Source organism: Triticum urartu, chromosome 2A (genome assembly GCF_056163025.1).
Source record: "Triticum urartu cultivar PI428250 chromosome 2A, HENAU_Tu73, whole genome shotgun sequence".
NCBI lineage: Eukaryota > Viridiplantae > Streptophyta > Magnoliopsida > Poales > Poaceae > Triticum > Triticum urartu.
Genome location: NC_141874.1, coordinates 105,851,265 through 105,871,525, shown reverse-complemented (window position 1 = coordinate 105,871,525; position 20,261 = coordinate 105,851,265). Strand labels below are relative to the sequence as shown.

The following is a 20,261-nucleotide window of genomic DNA, read 5'->3' as shown; positions in this document are numbered from 1 at the left end:
TGCGTGGCAGCGCACAGCTGGGCAGCTCACAGCTAGGATCACACGACTCCAGCCCCCAACCAAACCCAACGGCTCCGCAGTCCGCACCAACCCCTCCCCCTCGCCCCAACCGCCGCCCTCCTCGCCTCCACCGGAAGAGCTGCTCCCCCCGCAACCGGGCGGATCCCGCTAGGCGGAGGCGGAGATCCGGCAGCCGCCATGGCGGCGAGCGACGTGCCCATGAGCCCCGAGCTCGAGCAGGTCGACGGCGAGATCCAGGACATCTTCCGCGCCCTACAGTGAGCCAGATCTCTCTACCTTTTTTTTTGTTCGCCGCAGTGCTGCCGTTTCTTGAAACTTTTTAGGAGTACCAATTTCGTTCGTGGCTGTCCTGCAAAAGTAAAAAAGAAGGTTTACTGGCATCAGATTTCGCGTACCCGTGCTCAGACTATGGCTGGTTGCTTCCCGTGCTGGGTTGGTTGATTCTGAATTTCTGATGGGCGGTGGTTGTTTGCTGCAGGAATGGGTTCCAGAAGATTGACAAGATGAAGGACTCCAACAGGCAGTCCAAGCAGCTGGAAGAACTCACTGGGAAGATGAGGGAGTGCAAGCGGTAAGTCTTGTTATCGAACACTGCCATCGATTTTCCTACTTGAGCTGTTGAGCATGCAATTTCAGATCTTCTGCGTGTGGCATGATGAAATTTTGCAATCTCTTTACCTGGAGAATGTGCCACTGCCGAGTTCTCATACCATGTCTTAATTCTAGTAAATATGCCCGCGATTTCTTGCAGCTTAATCAAGGAATTTGATCGTGTACTCAAAGATGAGGAGAAAAGCAATACTTCTGAGGTCAACAAACAGCTAAATGACAAGAAGCAATTTATGGTTCGTGGTTTCCTTCATTCCTGTCTTTGTTGCGTCATGTTCCACACATGTATAATTTGTACCTTTGTGTGTTATGGCAGATCAAGGAGTTGAATTCTTATGTCACCATGAGGAAGACGTGAGTACACTTTTTTTTTCATGCTGTCTATAGATTTGAAGGATGTAATTTCGCAAAAAATCACTGATAAACCACATATTCTTAAATTTCATATATACACCTCCTGAAACTGCAATGTCTTCCGTCCCATTGTAAATCTGTTGGCGCTAATAGATGTGCTTTTCGGTTGTCATGGTGTTGCAGGTACCAAAGTAGCCTTGGTAATAAGAGGATCGAACTATTCGATGCTGGTAATGACCAGGTAGCTGAAGATAACATTCAAATGGCATCAGGTAAAATTAAGTACTGTCATAAATTTTTGGTTATTATTAATCTTATGAAATGTTAACATTCTCATCCAAGTACCTCATTATTTTTTGCAGAAATGTCAAATCAACAACTGATTGATTCTGGAATGAAACAAATGGACCAAACAGACCAAGCTATTGAGCGTTCGAAAATGGTGCACTGCAAACTTACACTTTCGTTTGTTGTTCACTCTTTCATAAGGTGTTTTTACAAGTCGCAAACAAAGGAAATTTACAGAAATTTGTTGTTGTAGGTTGTTGCACAAACTGTTGATGTTGGAGCTCAAACTGCTACAACTCTAACACAGCAAGTAAGTTTTCTGGACCAATGAAATTGGATGTTTCTTGATTTCAAGTATGTTCTGAATGGGAATTTGGGAACTATATTGCCCTTTTAATGCCTAAGGGATAGTTCAACTGTGGTTCCTATTCTGTTTCTCCATTTCTAGTATATTCAGATCACCTCTGTAATCCAAAGGCAACATCCCTCCAGTTCCTTTATACTCAACAAACTGTAAGGTGTATCGATCAATCTGTATTTTCCGGAGAAAACCGCAAAACCAGAACCAGTGGATCTGTTTACACTGGAGACTGTTTTCAGGATAGCTTTGTAAAACCCAAGTAGGATGTGTAAACATTACTTGGTTAAAGAATCTTATTTATCGCTCCGTTATAAGTTGTGGTTTGAAGTTCAGCTTTTATAAGCTTTACCTACCATTGGTGCCATATCCTTTCTCGTAAGTTATCTATCATTTTTCAGACTGACCAAATGAAGAGAATTGGCAATGAGCTAGATTCCGTTCACTTCTCATTGAAGAAAGCTAGTCAAATGGTGAAAGAGATTGGTCGTCAGGTTATCTCTCCCTGTCCTTACATGTCTTTGTTTGGTATATGTGAAGAGACAATGGCTGAGACTTGCAATATTTGTTGTTGCAGGTTGCAACTGACAAATGCATCATGGGGTTTCTGTTTTTGATAGTTTGTGGTGTGATTGCGATCATTGTTGTCAAGGTATGATATGCACTGTGTTAGTATTTGTATTGGGTATGAATAGGATTAGTTGTTTTAGAGGCTGTGGCTGGTTAAGGAACAAACCCTCCATACTTACATGTTCAACTAAAAGCCAAGTTCCTCTAGAGAACGGAAATACGTGTACTGTCAGTTGAGTTAGCTGCTGCAATTAGCTCGTTTCCTGACAAGAGTATACATTGGAGATAAAATATCGGATGAAAAAGCGGGGATAATGAAATTCTGTGCACATTCAGTGGTGGAGTCAGCTGCTGCACTTAGCTAATTTCGTGATAATAGGATGCAGAGAAATGTCCAATGAAAAAGTGGGGACAACTTAGTCAGTAAAGCTAGAACAAAATGACTTTGTATCAATTTTGGGAAATAAAGGAGGCAAAGCAAAATCCCCTTTGGTAGTTTGGTGGAGATAAAAATGACTCCTGCGCCTATCTAAATTCTTGATAAGAATATGGTTGGAGATAAAGAATCCCATGACATGTGTCATCGCATGCATACTTGCTTTGTCCCAAATTGGCAAAACAAAATTTGATTTTGACTTTACACACTTGTTTTCCTACCTGCAAATGATAATCTGACCTTGTCTTTCTCGCAGATCGTCAACCCGCATAACAAGAGCATCCCAGACATCCCGGGACTGGCGCCTCCTGCACCTCCTGCGCAGAACCGGAAGCTGCTATCCGTAGATCCTTTCAGAATGCTCTGAGCATTCGGGAATGGAAGTCTCGTGCCGTGCAGGTCTCTCGCTCTGAAGCCAAAACACACGATGTCAACTGTTCCATTGGTGCTTGCTTGTACATTATACCCGTATGTAATTTTCTTTGATTGGTTCATTCTTTCCACACTGGTTGCTGTTAGCTTCGGATTGTTAGTAGCACTTCGGTTGTGTGGTGTTTAAATTGCCTGGCTTTCTTGGTTGTGTACATGCGTTAGTGGTGACCAGTGAGAGTTATGCGATTAATGTTTGCTCGTATACCTTCCTAAAACCAGCCGATTCTATTCATTATGAGAATGTGAATGTTGGCCATCCATTATCCTGGCCTTGTGAGCATGTTTCGGTAATTCATTTTGCTGCTGAAATGCCTTGTCAGATCCCAGTTCTGATGGCAAGATCTGATGAGTATAAGTGTAAATCTAAGAAGAAATTGGGGATAAGCTGGCCAAATCAAGGTGCCAGATCTGTGTTAAAGTATTTGTAACGTATATGTTCTAGGTCTAGGGCCGGAATGAGGGGAATAATTCTCGATGCCTATTCAGCCACAACCCGGCTGTTATATAGGTTCAACTTTAACTGCAGGTGAAAGTAACGAAAATTGCTTTTCGAGGTCGAGCTCCATGGAGGTCGGTTTTTGATAAATTCAAAATTCATCAAAAATCATATTTTAATATTTTAAAAAATTCTGAAAAAACACAGATATACATGGAGGCATAACACACATGTGTACAAATTTTCAGAACGAAATATGTTGAAATGAGGGTTGTGCAAAAAAAAAATACATGGCTTTTCGGCACATGATTGTTCATCCCCAAAGTCCATAAATTTATTTATTTTTGCACAGATCGCACTTCAAAGGTATTTCATCCTAAAATTTTGTACATATACACATCACATCCTTGTATACTTATACATTTTTAGAATTTTTTTAAACTAATAAGTTTGAATTTTGAAATTTTCAAAAATTTCGGCCTCCATGGAGTCCAAAACGCCCCACTCTATAGTTCTTGTGTCTTAAGCAATCTCAGCCGTCGAGCGAGGTTTAACCCGAGTGCTGATGGCTGTCCGATTCCACAAAGCGTTTTCAAAACTCAGCTAACTGAAGAAACTCGACGCTTCATCAGGTTCAGGTTCTGACATGCTTGCTCCCTGAAGTACATTCATTTTGTTGCTGAATGGTTGCAGCTGCATATAGCAGCTTTACATAGATATATTCAAGCAGTCCTACAAGCGACAGCAGCCATATTACATAATTAGACAGCAAGCTCTCTTGCATGTCATGTGGGGACGAACAAACATGTGTGTTCGATCTCTAGTGCCCACCACATTCCTAAACCCTAAACCCCAAGCCAACGAAATGGTTAGTCGACAGGCAGATGCAACTACAGGGGAGGCATTGCTGAGGGTCGCACATCCTCCTCTTCCAACAGCAGATCGCTGAAAATGGGATCAGCAAGGCAATCTCTAGCAGAACCGCACGAGGAAAGCCGTTTCTTGAACGACCGGAGCTCTCTCTCATCTGTGGAGTTGCACGCCTAGCAAAGTGTTCACAAAGTTAGAGAATCTGGCAAATTTGACCTGCCGGGATTAACAAAACCGATGTGAATTCCCGAGTCGTCAGAAAAGTAGCGACTCACCTCGTATTTCTTCTGTAGCACAATATCCACAAGGTAAATTAGCCAGATGACATTCGTCTTTGGGAAGCTGCAATAACACAGGTACATGATCAGCACATGTCATGTCAGCAAATTTTGCAGTTCAGAAGAAATAGCTAATTCATTTGTAATTCCTGAGCATTTTTTTTGTTCCATTTGATAGTTAATTATGCATTTATGCACAATATTTTTGCAACTGAAGAACCAAGATGGTCATTTATGTTCCATTACCAACAAGGAAGAATTTTGGTGAAGAAAAGTCTGCTGTGATATGCAAATTTACCTGCCTTCCCAGCATTCCTTGGTAATTTGTTTCATCTTGCGATAAGTTTCTGCCTGCATATATGAGAACCATGCATTATAATAGCTCAAAAGGGTTTATCATGGTAATCTGAATATTAATCATCTGAAAACCTGCTTGTCTCCTTTTGGTCCTTTAAATAAGTCAGGGTCCTCAGACAGGTCAAGAAAGAGAATGGCATTCCCTACAGATTGACATTACAAAGATAAAAGATTATCAAGGTATCGGAAACATACGGGGAGCTATATGTCTTCAATGTTCTATCATCACATTGCTTTAGGGGAAGGCTATTGCATTTGATATACTCGTCCGAAAAAGCTTGTCCCAAACTTGTCCTAACTTGGTGTTAGATACATCCATTTGAGGGACAAGTTTTTTCGGACGGAGGGAGTACAACTTTAAACTTTTTATGAAGCCAACGTTATCCTGGTGACTGGTTCTAAACATGTTATCCTGGTGACGCCCACTTCCTTCATGAATTTCAACTGCATTATGCAGTCAAACATTGTATTTTTTAAGAGCCATCTCGGGAATAAGGGATACTGGGTCCAGCAAGTATTTGTAAATTTCATTTTACTATTGTACGATTTGGCTTTCCTATGGCTGAGATAGTTGTATGATTCTCACAGCTCACAAATGTATTAAATAAACTTAACCGATTTCACTTTTTTGCATAGTTCTAGGAAACTTAATCCATATCATAATGTAAATCACAGAGCAATCAAAAATTGCACAAAGACAATAAGCACAGTGTAGTTCTAGGAATCTTAATCTATATCAAAAGGTAGATTGCAGAGGAATCAAAAATTGCATGAAGAAAATAAGCACAATGTATTCCGACCAAGAAGTCAATGTAAGCACCTGTATTGATCCGAGAAAGAGTGAAGTCAATTATGGAGATGGTCAAACCAAAAGTTCTAGCACGAATCCTCTTCCCTTGAAGAGTGATGCTCATTGTATGATCCTTGTTTGACATTTCATCACGAGCCAAAAGAATATTACCCCTGCCATGTGTTATGGTGGTAAGTGACCATTAATAGCTAACACTGCATATCAACGAGAAAGAAAAAGTGGAATCCTAGGCTACACATGAATGAGAAGCAGCATTGAAAGGACAAACCAATGCAGATCGCGATGTTCAAATTCGCAGGCACTCTCAGCTACAGCTAAAGAGGCAGTAACCTGCATCAAGGATGTTAATTTAGTTATGCTAGCAACTTTGTAGTTCAAGTAAGAATGTAGTTTAGGAAATGCCAAGTGCATACTTGAAGCAGTAGACTGCGAGCCTCATTATAGTCGAGTAAAGCGAATTTTTCAAGGTCTCTCCCACCGTCTGCTTGTACAAAGATAATATAATGCTGAAACAAAAGTTACATGTGTGAGGGTAGGTAATTGAGGAAACATGGTTCTCAGTCCTCACTGATGCGCCAACACAACGAGTAAATGATAAGTGATCTATTTGATCTAAATTCTTACCTGATCGTTTGAGAAGTCCTTTGGATGATCATTCTCAGATTCATGTTTGGAATCCCAATCTTCCCAAGCACTAATCAGTGAAGGGTCATATGGTCCCTTACAAACCCAAAAGCTGCAAATACGCAAAAGAGAGGACCATTTATGATTTCATACTAACTATTATGCATGATCCTGCAGACAGAATCAAACATCTTACATGTTGTATCACATAGGCTTCATCAATTTTTTGTGGTTCTAGAAAACACCGAGTTGTAACATTTTAAAGGGATATAACATACAAATTCTTCAGACAGAGTGCTATGGGTATGTCTGGATGGTGGCCAAAACCCACCACACCAATTCTTTGTTCTGCCAGTGCATCTTTGTCTACCCTAGTTCATTTTTCTTTCCAACGTTGGCCAACTTATGGGCAAGCAAAAGCTTCACCACATTTTGGGTAGCCAACTAATTGGTAGGGCAAGCCTGGGCTCAAATATACCACCCTATATGTGTAGTAATTCTGGTAAAAAAAACATGCACAGTAAATATGTGTGCATTTTTTCCCACGGAAAGGGACATACTCTTTAGTCTCAATGAAGCCATCGCATGAATAGTCTTTTCCTTTATCTCCCTGGTCCGTTCTCAAATTATTTAGTGTTAGACAAAGCAAAGCTTCCTCGAGTACTTCTTCCGATTTCTACAAAACAGAACCATCTAATGAGTAGCACAACATTTCAGAGTTGAGAACAACCCAAATGAATGAAATAAACCTTCTGAGTCTCTCCATTGACCAATGAATCCCCATCGAAGGGTACCACTTTACAGACAGTGCTTCCAGCCCTGTAGGCCTCGCCATAAGTTCCTTCACCAAGCTTCACTATGCTGTCTAACTTGCTGCTTTCACAAATATCTTTGTCAATTGATAAATAAAAGCAACAGTGCAGGTAAAAAAAGTAAATTAACTCATTTTGAAATGTTATGACAAACTGATCTTCTTTCAGCTGCCCAAAAAACAGAGTAACGACAAATTTATGTGGAAGGTTGAAATACCTACCAGTAAGCAGAAAAAACATCTGCTAAAGTAGCTGGTGCAGATTGCCTGCAAACCATGAGAAGTTGTGCAGAGGCAGTCAGAGCTTCACCACTTGATGAAGGAATGCTGGTGCGGGGGGGTTCCTCAATGTTAAGCTCACTAAAGGACGTGACAATGCTGGTTTCGCCTGCAATGTTCTTTGTACTCTCATTAGTGTATCCTGAAAGGATTGTCCTTCTTGTTGGGTGCATCCCTGACCCTCTGTCCTTTTCAGGTGTCCTATAAGCTTTTTCAGAATAATTTTCTGTACTGCAGTTACTGATGACTGATGGGATAAGTGGGGTCTCCATGATATCAAACAATTGATTGGATGCTGCACATCTTGCAAGCTTGAAGATTTTCCACCTCTCCAATATTGCAGGCAGATCATGCACAATGAGACTCTGCTCCATCCCTCCTGCCCATGTGCCAAAGTTCTTGGGCGAAGGGCTCTCTTCCATCAGCTCAAAAGCATCGACTTCTTCAAAATAAGCCTTTTCTTTACTCAAGTCGGGTGGCCCTCCAAGAGGTTTTTTCTGATAAAAGAGAAGCAAGCTTAGAAGGCAAACAACTTTAACATTATCAGTAAGTACGCCTGAAAAATGTTAGCCGCACCACTCTGTTACACGGTTTTGGTGGTCGTTTGAGTGCTCTGCAGAGTTTCTGTTGAGGCTGAAGATTTGTCCCGGGTGCAAAAAATATACTTTCCCGCCCTCTATCAAGTTTCACCAAACAATGTCAGAGGTAAAAAAAAGAGATCTATAGCACTAAATTTCAGTAATTAAAATGGGGAAAATCCTCACAAAGCAAACAAAGGAGACAATGCACATGGAAACAAACACTCTCCACCCTCATGTATTCTATTGTGAATGACATGTTGCAGGCTGAGAGAATGCCAGGTTTAGCTTACCACACTCCAATTTGATTGATGCAGCAAAATGCTAACACGAAGTAAGCCTAACTCAATTGAGTGGGGGAGTGAATGCACAATCAGACCCAGGTTCAAGATGCAAATTTGGGTCCTAATTCTTCTCTATCAACAGAACATGTAGTTCCTCCTGCAAGTTCCTTCAAAAATACTCCCTCGTGAAAAACGCTCTTATATTATGGGACGAGGGAGTACTTACGAAATTTATTTCAAACAAACACACAACATATTTTCAGTTCAAAAGAATAATTTTCTGCAACAAAACAAAATGATTGCACCAAAAGTTCGAATCTTCATAGCTTATGCTGCCTAGGTCGCTAAAATTATCTTGTTTTGGAAAGGCCCATAAAACTAGCTTACTTTTGCCACTTAAGTAATTTTCTCCGTCAGTTAAACAGTAGCGATGACATCCCAAGTACCTAAGACTTGCTCCGCAGCTTAAATATCAATACGTCAGAAAATCAAGGTAATTTCGAAGTCCACTATAATGACACATGCATAAGAACAGAATTCATGGAACAAAAGAGGTTAAAAAAGGCAGTTTCCCCCTTTTAGACTAAAGCCACTGTAAATAAGGTGGAGGTCTCCTTAAGACAAGTGTAAAACTAGTGATATAAGGGGGATCCCGCAAAGTAAAGCAATTTAACAGTTTCCAGCTTCAGGTTGAGAAAAGGCACTTGAGATATCAATGACAGTAAAGTCTCCAAAACGTCTACTATTTGTTTACAGCGGGAGTACTACATAAGATGCATTGATTCCCTAACATTGCACCTTGAAACACATCAAAGTTTGGATTCGAACACCACAGAACCACATCAGAAAGAGATGGAAGGGGATTGCTAAATGGAAAAACGAGAATGAAAACCTTAATCACATGCTAACTCATACGAAGGGCTTGCTCTCTCTAGCTTCACTAGTGAACTATCCACTGACAAAACTGACTCCACTCCTGGGACGAGCAAGCCTTTCAGAAGGCTTCCCTGAGAAGCTAAGCCTCACACATAAGGCCAGGTTCCCTTATAAGCTAGCCTCCTCACATAAGGTTCAGAGGTTGTTTCGTTGCCTACGTGGAAAGATACAAAAGTTGGCAGTACAGACGAGACAAGGTGCTCGACTGAACTTGTTTACTTCCTTGTGATACTAGTATTGACCAGGCACATAGGAGTAGATGAAACACAAGCAAGGAAAAACTAAATACTCTTCTCATCGAGGAATAATGAGAGAGAACAGCTTATGCGATTGGTCGTGCATAAGTGTTCACGAAGGAAAACGAAATGAATAAGACAAGACAAGACCACAATCATTATAATATTCAACAAAAATGAGGAAAAAACTTACAATTTTTTTTTTTTGAAAGAGAGCGGTAATAAATTTCAACTTGGTATGGAGTTAGGCACGACTACGGGTGGATAATGGCCGGAGGCAGCACTGAATCACGGCAGATCAACGCCTCCAACACAGGCCAACGGCCGAACACTGAAACACACCCACAAAATGCAGCGAAATGGCCGAGACGCACCTGATGGAGAGCGACCGGTTCCAGCTGGTCCGCTTGACCGGCGCGAAGCTCGGCCGGTTCTCGACAGCCGCCGCGACGCCGCCTCTCCTGGGCGCAGCAAAAAAACACGGCGAGATCAGCGAAACCCTAGGACCGACCGAAATCCCCCCGCGCCCGCCGCCGGCGGCCCCGGCACTTACGCGTCCGCGTTCCTCTGCCTCGACGCCTCCTGCGCCCGGCGGCGCTCGTACACCGCGCCGATGCGAGGCCCGCCGCCGCCGCCGCTGGCCAGGATCTCCGCCCACGCGTCGCCGCCGCCGCCGCGAGCGCCTGCGGGAGAGAGAGGGCACGGCCGGGTTAGTGAGGGGGGGCGTAGAGGGCGGGCGGGCGCGGCCAGGGCTCGCGGTTCGTACCTTCCCGTGCCGCCACGGCCATGGGGCCTCGTCAGAGGGGAGTGAGAGCGAGGGAACTGCGGTGTATGGAACGCGGAGCGGAAGACGAAGTTTTGAGGGTGGAGCGAGCGAGTTCGAATTTTGAGTTTGGACTTCTCCGGCCGTTGCGGTGCCTCGGGACCGAACACGTGCGCGTACTGGCTGCCTCCTTCCATCTATACAGGGCGTAATGCGTTTTTTAAGATAAGTTTAACTATTAATAAGATTAATAATACATAAAATGTATAATGTGAAAATTATAATTGAAATCTCCTTTCACATACGAATTTGACGGTATGCTTTGTGTAACTTGATGTCATATATTATTGTTCTTAAAAAACGCATTACGCCCTATATAGATGGAAGGAGGGAGTACCCCGAAATTTCATTCTTGCATTTTTAAATGATCTGAAATGTGTAGCAACTCGTAGCGAAGAGTTTTTCTCTCCGTGCCTCGCGGAAGGAACCCTAGCAGCCGCCGGGAGAGGCCAACCTTCCGGCGCCGTCCTCTGGCGGCTCCCCTCCACCGAGGGTCGTAAGTGGTGAAAGGGGTTGCCGGATTCACACGTGTGGATTGTTTTTAGTTTAGTATTTTTAGATTGTTCATAGTTTTGGCTCTGCGAGTGGTGATGGCAGCGCTGAATAAAGATTCTTTAGATCCTTCCTCGACATAGTGATCGGTTCTATAGTTGGGAATGGATTTAGAAACTAGATTGTTCAAGAAAGAACGGTGTGACGGTGGTGGCATCCTCATGATGGACCTGTGTTCTCGGGCTCCGACGTTGCGGCGACGTTTGCTCCAACGCCGGCGCGGAGATTGGGAGGTAGTCTAGGAGCGGATGCAGATTGTGGTCTGCATCGACGACATCTGAAAGATGGTAGGTTATGTCTTGGGTTCGTGGTTCATGGATAACAGGTATGATTTCCTCCTCTGATGTCTTAGTCATGCGGGATCTGGAGTTCGATGGCGTGTACATAACTAGAAATTAAATAAATCCTAAATCTAAACTACGGTAGTCGTCAGAGCACACACGTGCAGTGGCGGTGGAGCCTACTGAAAGATCGTGGATGTCGCCTAAAGGGGGGGGTGAATAGGCGCTTTAAAATAATTACAGTTTAGGCTTGAACAAATGCGGAATAAACCTAGCGGTTAATTTGTCAAACACAAAACCTACAACAACTAGGCTCACCTATGTGCACCAACAACTTATACTAAGCAAGATAAACAACTATGTGATAGCAAGATATATGACAAGAAACAATATGGCTATCACAAGGTAAAGCGCATAAGTAAAGAGCTCGGGTAAGAGATAACCGAGACATGCGGAGACGACGATGTATCCCGAAGTTCACACCCTTGCGGATGCTAATCTCCGTTTGGAGCGGTGTGGAGGCACAATGCTTCCCAAGAAGCCACTAGGGCCACCGTAATCTCCTCATGTCCTCACACAATGCAAGATGCCGTGATTCCACTAAGGGACCCTTGAGGGCGGTCACCGAACCCGTACAAATGGCAACCCTTGGGGGCGGTCACCGAACCCGTACACTTTGGCAACCCTTGGGGGCGGTCACCGGTACCCGTCAAATTGCTCGGGGCGATCTCCACAACCTAATTGGAGACCCCGATGCTTGCCCGGAGTTTTACATCATAATGATTGAGCTCCGAACACCACCAACCGTCTAGGGCGCCAAGGCACCCAAGAGGAACAAGCTCTAGGGTGCCCAAACACCCAAGAGTAATAAGCTTCTCAAACTTCACTTCCACGTATCACCGTGGAGAACTCAAACCCATGCACCAAATGCAATGGAAAGGGCACACTGAGTGCCCAAGTCCTTCTCTCCCAATCCCACCAAAGCAACTAATTCTAGGGAAGAAAATGAGAGGAAGAACGAAAGAAGAACACGAAGAACTCCAAGATCTAGATTCAAGGGGTTCCCCTCACTTAGAGGAGAAAGTGATTGGTGGAAACGTGGATCTAGATCTCCTCTCTCTTTTCCCTCAATAACTAGCAAGAATCATTGGAGGGATTGAGAGTTAGCAAGCTCGAAGAAGGTCAACAATGGGGGAAGAACACGAGCTAAAAGGATTAGGTTCATTGGGGAAGAAGACCCCCTTTTATAGGTGGGGAAAAATCCAACCGTTATGCTCACAGCCCGCACAGAGCGGTACTACCGCTCCAAGGAGCGGTACTACCGCTAGGGCGGAAGTACCCCTTTGAAAAACAACAGCGATGAGGCAAAAGGCCAGAAGAACCGCCGGAGCGGTACTACCGCTCGTCCTCACGGTACTATCGCAAATGGTAGCGGTACTACTGCTTGCGAGCGGTACTAAAAAAATACATCCGGGCCTACCACCGCAAGACTTGGGACGAGTTTTTGGTCCGGAGTGGTACTACCGTTGTAGGAGCCGCGGTAGTACTGCTCTGGAGCGGTAGTAAAAAATTACATCCGCTCCAATTCGCGGTAGTACCGCTGCAGCCTTTTCAGAACATCAAAACTGCCATAACTTTTGCAAACGGACTCCGAATTCGATGAAACCAACTTTGTTGGAAAGCTAGCGACAAGGGCTAACACAATCTTGAAAGAAATATCAATAAGAAGCAAATTAGAAAAGGCCCATAAGAAAATGGTGAGGGCCCTTCCTCGGATAAGACCGGTAAAACCTACAACACCGAAAACATCATAGAAGACGCATGCGAACTCCGTTTTCGATGAACTCAAGCTTGTCATCAAGATGACCATAAGCTCTAAGACTCACAAAGAAAACCAAACAAGAACCAAGAAACATGATGCAAGGATGCAATGTTGGGGAACGTAGTAATTTTAAAAAATTTCCTACGCACACGCAAGATCATGGTGATGCATAGCAACGAGAGGGGAGAGTGTGATCTACGTACCCTTGTAGATCGACAACGGAAGCGTTAACTTTGGTTGATGTAGTCATACGTCTTCACGGCCCGACCGATCAAGCACCGAAACTACGGCACCTCCGAGTTCTAGCACACGTTCAGCTCGATGACGATCCCTGGACTCCGATCCAGCAAAGTGTCGGGGAAGAGTTCCGTCAGCACGACGGCGTGGTGACGATCTTGATGTACTAATGTCACAGGGCTTCGCCTAAGCACTGCTACAATATTATCGAGGACTATGGTGGAAGGGGGAACCGCACACGGCTAAGAATATGATCACGTGGATCAACTTGTGTTTCTCTGGGGTGCCCCTGCCTCCGTATATAAAGGCTCAAGGGGGGGTGCGGCCGGCCAAGAGGTGGCGCGCCAGGAGGAGTCCTACTCCCTCCGGGAGTAGGATTCCCCCCCCCCCAATCCTAGTTGGAATAGGATTCGCGGAGGGGGGAAAAGAGAAAGGGGGTCGGCCCCCTCTCCTTGTCCTATTCGGACCAAGGGAGGGGAGGGCACGCGGCCCATCTTAGGCTACCTCTTCTCTTTTCCACTAAGGCCCACTAAGGCCCATATAGCTCCCGGGGGGTTCCGGTAACCTCCCGGTACTCCGGTAAAATCCCGATTTCACCCGGAACACTTCCGATATCCAAACATAGGCTTCCAATATATCAATCTTTATGTCTCGACCATTTCGAGACTCCTCGTCATGTCCGTGATCACATCCGGGACTCCGAACAACCTTCGGTACATCAAAACGTATAAACTCATAATATAACTATCATCGAAACCTTAAGCGTGCGGACCCTACGGGTTCGAGAACAATGTAGACATGACCGAGACATGTCTCCGGTCAATAACCAATAGCGGGACCTGGATGCCCATATTGGCTCCTACATATTCTATGAAGATCTTTATCGGTCAGACCGCATAACAACATACGTTGTTCCCTTTGTCATCGGTATGTTACTTGCCTGAGATTCGATCGTCGGTATCCAATACCTAGTTCAATCTCGTTACCGGCAAGTCTCTTTACTCGTTCCGTAATACATCATCTCGCAACTAACTCATTAGTTGCATTGCTTGCAAGGCTTAAGTGATGTGCATTACCGAGAGGGCCTAGAGATACCTCTCCGACGATCGGAGTGACAAATCCTAATCTCGAAATACGTCAACCCAACATGTACCTTTGGAGACACCTATAGAGCACCTTTATAATCACCCAGTTACGTTGTGACGTTTGGTAGCACACAAAGTGTTCCTCCGGCACACGGGAGTTACATAATCTCATAGTCATAGGAACATGTATAAGTCATGAAGAAAGCAATAGCAACATACTAAACGATCGGGTGCTAAGCTAATGGAATGGGTCATGTCAATCAGATCATTCAACTAATGATGTGATCCCGTTTAATCAAATGACAACTCTTTGTCCATGGTTAGGAAACATAACCATCTTTGATTAACGAGCTAGTCAAGTAGAGGCATACTAGTGACACTCTGTTTGTCTATGTATTCACACATGTATTATGTTTCCGGTTAATACAATTCTAGCATGAATAATAAACCTTTATCATGATATAAGGAAATAAATAATAACTTTATCATTGCCTCTAGGGCATATTTCCTTCAGTCTCCCACTTGCACTAGAGTCAATAATCTAGATTACACAGTAATGATTCTAACACCCATGGAGCTTTGGTGCTGATCATGTTTTGCTCGTGGAAGAGGCTTAGTCAACGGGTCTGCTACATTCAGCTCCGTATGTATCTTGCAAATCTCTATGTCTCCCACCTGGACTAGATCCCGGATGGAATTGAAGCGTCTCTTGATGTGTTTGGTTCTCTTGTGAAATTTGGATTCCTTTGCCAAGGCAATTGCACCAGTATTGTCACAAAAGATTTTCATTAGACCCGATGCACTAGGTATGACACCTAGATCGGATATGAACTCCTTCATCCAGACTCCTTCGTTTGCTGCTTCCGAAGCAGCTATGTACTCCGCTTCACATGTAGATCCTGCCACGACGCTTTGTTTAGAACTGCACCAACTGACAGCTCCACCGTTTAATGTAAACACGTATTCGGTTTTCGATTTAGAATCATCCGGATCAGTTTCAAAGCTTGCATCAACGTAACCGTTTACGATGAGCTCTTTGTCACCTCCATATACGAGAAACATATCCTTAGTCCTTTTCAGGTATTTCAGGATGTTCTTGACCGCTGTCCAGTGATCCACTCCTGGATTACTTTGGTACCTCCCCGCTAAACTTATAGCAAGGCACACATCAGGTCTGGTACACAGCATTGCATACATGATAGAGCCTATGGCTGAAGCATAGGGAACATCTTTCATTTTCTCTCTATCTTCTGCAGTGGTCGGGCATTGAGTCTGACTCAACTTTACACCTTGTAACACAGGCAAGAACCCTTTCTTTGCTTGATCCATTTTGAACTTCTTCAAAATCTTGTCAAGGTATGTGCTTTGTGAAAGTCCAATTAAGCGTCTTGATCTATCTCTATAGATCTTTATGCCTAATATGTAAGCAGCTTCACCGAGGTCTTTCATCGAAAAACTCTTATTCAAGTATCCTTTTATGCTATCCAGAAATTCTATATCATTTCCAATCAGTAATATGTCATCCACATATAATATCAGAAATGCTACAGAGCTCCCCCTCACTTTCTTGTAAAATACAGGCTTCTCCGAAAGTTTGTATAAAACCAAATGCTTTGATCACACTATCAAAGCGTTTATTCCAACTCCGAGAGGCTTGCACCAGTCCATAAATGGATCGCTGGAGCTTGCACACTTTATTAGCTCCCTTTGGATCGACAAAACCTTCCGGTTGCATCATATACAACTCTTCTTCCAGAAATCCATTCAGGAATGCAGTTTTGACATCCATCTGCCAAATTTCATAATCATAAAATGCGGCAATTGCTAACATGATTCGGACAGACTTAAGCATCACTACGGGTGAGAAGGTCTCATCGTTGTCAACCCCTTGAACTTGTCGAAAACCTTTTGCGACAAGTCGAGCTTTGTAGACAGTAATATTACCGTCAGCGTCAGTCTTCTTCTTGAAGATCCATTTATTCTCAATTGCTTGCCGATCATCGGGCAAGTCAACCAAAGTCCATACTTTGTTCTCATACATGGATCCCATCTCAGATTTCATGGCTTCAAGCCATTTTGCAGAATCTGGGCTCACCATCGCTTCTTCATAGTTCGTAGGTTCATCATGATCTAGCAGCATGATTTCCAGAACAGGATTACCGTACCACTCTGGCGCGGATCTCACTCTGGTTGATCTACGAGGTTCAGTAGTATCTTGTCCTGAAGTTTCATGATCATTATCATTAGCTTCCTCACTAATTGGTGTAGGTGTCGCAGAAACAGTTTTCTGTGATGTACTACTTTCCAATAAGGGAGTAGGTACAGTTACCTCATCAAGTTCTACTTTCCTCCCACTCACATCTTTCGAGAGAAACTCCTTCTCCAGAAAGTTTCCGAATTTAGCAACAAAAGTCTTGCCTTCGGATCTGTGATAGAAGGTGTATCCAATAGTTTCCTTTGGATATCCTATGAAGACACATTTCTCCGATTTGGGTTCGAGCTTATCAGGTTGAAGCTTTTTCACATAAGCATCACAGCCCCAAACTTTCAGAAACGACAACTTTGGTTTCTTGCCAAACCATAGTTCATAAGGCGTCGTCTCAACGGATTTTGATGGTGCCCTATTTAACATGAATGCGGCCGTCTCTAAAGCATAACCCCAAAACGATAGCGGTAAATCAGTAAGAGACATCATAGATCGCACCATATCTAGTAAAGTACAATTACGACGTTCGGACACACCATTACGCTGTGGTGTTTCGGGTGGCGTGAGTTGCGAAACTATTCCGCATTGTTTCAAATGTACACCAAACTCATAACTCAAATATTCTCCTCCACGATCAGATCGTAGAAACTTTATTTTCTTGTTACGATGATTTTCAACTTCACTCTGAAATTCTTTTAACTTTTCAAATGTTTCAGACTTATGTTTCATTAAGTAGATATACCCATATCTGCTTAAGTCATCTGTGAAGGTGAGAAAATAACGATATCCGCCACGAGGCTCAATATTCATCAGACCACATACATCTGTATGTATGATTTCCAACAAATCTGTTGCTCTCTCCATAGTACCGGAGAACGGTGTTTTAGTCATCTTGCCCATGAGGCACGGTTCGCAAGTACCAAGTGATTCATAATCAAGTGGTTCCAAAAGTCCATCAGTATGGAGTTTCTTCATGCGCTTTACACCGATATGACCTAAACGACAGTGCCACAAATAAGTTGCACCATCATTATCAACTCTGCATCTTTTGGCTTCAACATTATGAATATGTGTGTCACTACTATCGAGATTCAATAAGAATAAACCACTCTTCAAGGGTGCATGACCATAAAAGATATTACTCATCTAAATAGAACAACCATTATTCTCTGATTTAAATGAATAACCGTCTCGCATCAAACAAGATCCAGATATAATGTTCATGCTTAACGCTGGCACCAAATAACAATTATTTAGGTCTAATATTAATCCCGAAGGTAGATGTAGAGGTAGCGTGCCGACTGCGATCACATCGACTTTGGAACCGTTTCCCACGCGCATCGTCACCTCGTCCTTTGCAAGTGTTCGCTTAATCCGTAGTCCCTGTTTCGAGTTGCAAATATTAGCAACAGAACCAGTAACAAATACCCAGGTGCTACTGCGAGCTCTAGTAAGATACACATCAATAACATGTATATCACATATACCTTTGTTCACCTTGCCATCCTTCTTATCCGCCAAATACTTGGGGCAGTTCCGCTTCTAGTGACCAGTCTGCTTGCAGTAGAAGCACTCAGTTTCAGGCTTAGGTCCAGACTTGGGTTTCTTCTCTTGAGCAGCAACTTGCTTCTTGTTCTTCTTGAAGTTCCCCTTCTTCTTCCCTTTGCCCTTTTTCTTGAAACTAGTGGTCTTGTTGACCATCAACACTTGATGCTCCTTTTTGATTTCTACCTCCGCAGCTTTCAGCATTGCGAAGAGCTCGGGAATAGTCTTATTCATCCCTTGCATATTATAGTTCATCACGAAGCTCTTGTAGCTTGGTGGCAGTGATTGGAGAATTCTGTCAATGACGCAATCATCTGGAAGATTAACTCCCATCTGAATCAAGTGATTATTATACCCAGACATTTTGAGTATATGCTCACTGACAGAACTGTTCTCCTCCATCTTGCAGCTATAGAACTTATTGGAGACTTCATATCTCTCAATCCGGGCATTTGCTTGAAATATTAACTTCAACTCCTGGAACATCTCATATGCTCCATGACGTTCAAAACGTTGTTGAAGTCCCGATTCTAAGTCGTAAAGCATGGCACACTGAACTATCGAGTAGTCATCAGCTTTGCTCTGCTAGACGTTCATAACATCTGGTGTTGCTCCAGTAGCAGGCCTGGCACCCAGCGGTGCTTCCAGGACATAATTCTTCTGTGCAGCAATGAGGATAATCCTCAAGTTACGGACCCAGTCCGTGTAATTGCTACCATCATCTTTCAACTTTGCTTTCTCAAGGAACGCATTAAAATTCAACGGAACAACAGCACGGGCCATCTATCTACAATCAAACATACATAAGCAAGATACTATTAGGTACTAAGTTCATGATAAATTTAAGTTCAATTAATCAAATTACTTAAAGAACTCCCACTTAGATAGACATCCCTCTAATCCTCTAAGTGATCACGTGATCCAAATCAACTAAACCATGTCCGATCATCACGTGAGATGGGGTAGTTTCATTGGTGAACATCACTATGTTGATCATATCTACTATATGATTCACGCTCGACCTTTCGGCCTCCGTGTTCCGAGGCCATATCTGCATATGCTTGGCTCGTCAAGTATAACCTGAGTATTCTGCGTGTGCAACTGTTTTGCACCCGTTGTATTTGAACGTAGAGCCTATCACACCCGATCATCACGTGGTGTCTCAGCACGAAGAACTTCTGCAACGGTGCATACTCAGGGAGAACACTTCTTGATAATTTTAGTGAGAGATCATCTTATAATGCTACCGTCAATCAAAGCAAGATAAGATGCATAAAAGATAAACATCACATGCAATCAATATAAGTGATATGATATGGCCATCATCATCTTGTGCCAGTGATCTCTATCTCCGAAGCACCGTCATGATCACCATCGTCACCGGCCCGACACCTTGATCTCCATCGTAGCATCGTTGTCGTCTCGCCAATCTTATGCTTCCACGACTATCGCTACCGTTTAGTGATAAAGTAAAGCATTACAGTGCGATTGCATTGCATACAATAAACCGACAACCATATGGCTCCTGCCAGTTGCCGATAACTCGGCTACAAAACATGATCATCTCATACAATAAAATTCAGCATCATGTCTTGACCATATCACATCACAACATGCCCTGCAAAAACAAGTTAGACGTCTTCTACTTTGTTGTTGCAAGTTTTACGTGGCTGCTACGGGCTTAAGCAAGAAGCAATCTTACCTACGCATCAAGACCACAATGATAGTTTGTCAAGTTGGTGCTGTTTTAACCTTCGCAAGGACCGGGCGTAGCCACACTCAGTTCAACTAAAGTTGGAGAAACTGTCACCCGCAAGCCACCTATGTGCAAAGCACATCGGGAGAACCGGTCTCGCGTAAGCGTACGCGTAATGTCGGTCTGGGCCGCTTCATCCAACAATACCGCCGAACCAAAGTATGACATGCTGGTAAGCAGTATGACTTATATCGCCCACAACTCACTTGTGTTCTACTCGTGCATATAACATCAACACATAAAACCTAGGCTCGGATGCCATTGTTGGGGAACGTAGTAATTTCAAAAAATTTCCTATGCACACGCAAGATCATGGTGATGCATAGCAACGAGAGGGGAGAGTGTGATCTACGTACCCTTGTAGATCGACAACGGAAGCGTTAACT

The 20,261-nt window shown here is 43.5% G+C and overlaps 2 protein-coding genes across 2 annotated transcripts; one reads left to right on the top strand and one right to left on the bottom strand.

Annotated features, from left to right (window-relative positions):
• Window positions 1-8: 8 nt before the first annotated feature.
• LOC147984120 (putative plant SNARE 13) lies at window positions 9-3,328 on the top strand. The gene is made up of 10 exons (XM_087543381.1): window positions 9-278; window positions 500-592; window positions 773-866; window positions 947-984; window positions 1,168-1,256; window positions 1,347-1,426; window positions 1,526-1,582; window positions 2,032-2,124; window positions 2,208-2,282; window positions 2,893-3,328. The coding sequence occupies exons 1-10, from the start codon at window positions 199-201 to the stop codon at window positions 3,001-3,003; spliced, it is 810 nt and encodes a 269-aa protein (XP_087399507.1). The 5' UTR covers window positions 9-198; the 3' UTR covers window positions 3,004-3,328.
• Window positions 3,329-4,137: 809 nt separating this feature from the next.
• On the bottom strand, window positions 4,138-10,485 carry HASPIN (Protein kinase superfamily protein). Its single transcript, XM_087543380.1, has 15 exons — window positions 10,335-10,485; window positions 10,122-10,251; window positions 9,943-10,029; window positions 8,111-8,210; window positions 7,478-8,031; window positions 7,194-7,317; window positions 7,005-7,120; window positions 6,445-6,556; window positions 6,234-6,326; window positions 6,089-6,150; window positions 5,830-5,972; window positions 5,082-5,152; window positions 4,951-5,003; window positions 4,650-4,716; window positions 4,138-4,547 (listed from the first exon to the last, which is right to left on the bottom strand). Exons 1-15 carry the CDS (start codon window positions 10,354-10,356, stop codon window positions 4,395-4,397), a joined length of 1,887 nt encoding a protein of 628 aa, XP_087399506.1. The 5' UTR covers window positions 10,357-10,485; the 3' UTR covers window positions 4,138-4,394.
• Window positions 10,486-20,261: the final 9,776 nt, after the last annotated feature.

Excerpts from the sequence above, each read along its gene's own strand:
- LOC147984120 (XM_087543381.1), top strand. The coding sequence starts at position 199 with ATGGCGGCGAGCGACGTGCCCATGAGCCCCGAGCTCGAGCAGGTCGAC. Across the intron at positions 2,125-2,207 it reads TGAAAGAGATTGGTCGTCAG|GTTGCAACTGACAAATGCAT; the intron begins GTTATCTCTCCC and ends TTGTTGTTGCAG. Across the intron at positions 2,283-2,892 it reads TTGCGATCATTGTTGTCAAG|ATCGTCAACCCGCATAACAA; the intron begins GTATGATATGCA and ends TCTTTCTCGCAG.
- HASPIN (XM_087543380.1), bottom strand. The coding sequence starts at position 10,356 with ATGGCCGTGGCGGCACGGGAAG. Across the intron at positions 6,557-7,004 it reads GGCTTCATTGAGACTAAAGA|CTTTTGGGTTTGTAAGGGAC; the intron begins GTATGTCCCTTT and ends GCGTATTTGCAG. Across the intron at positions 5,004-5,081 it reads GACCAAAAGGAGACAAGCAG|GCAGAAACTTATCGCAAGAT; the intron begins GTTTTCAGATGA and ends TCATATATGCAG.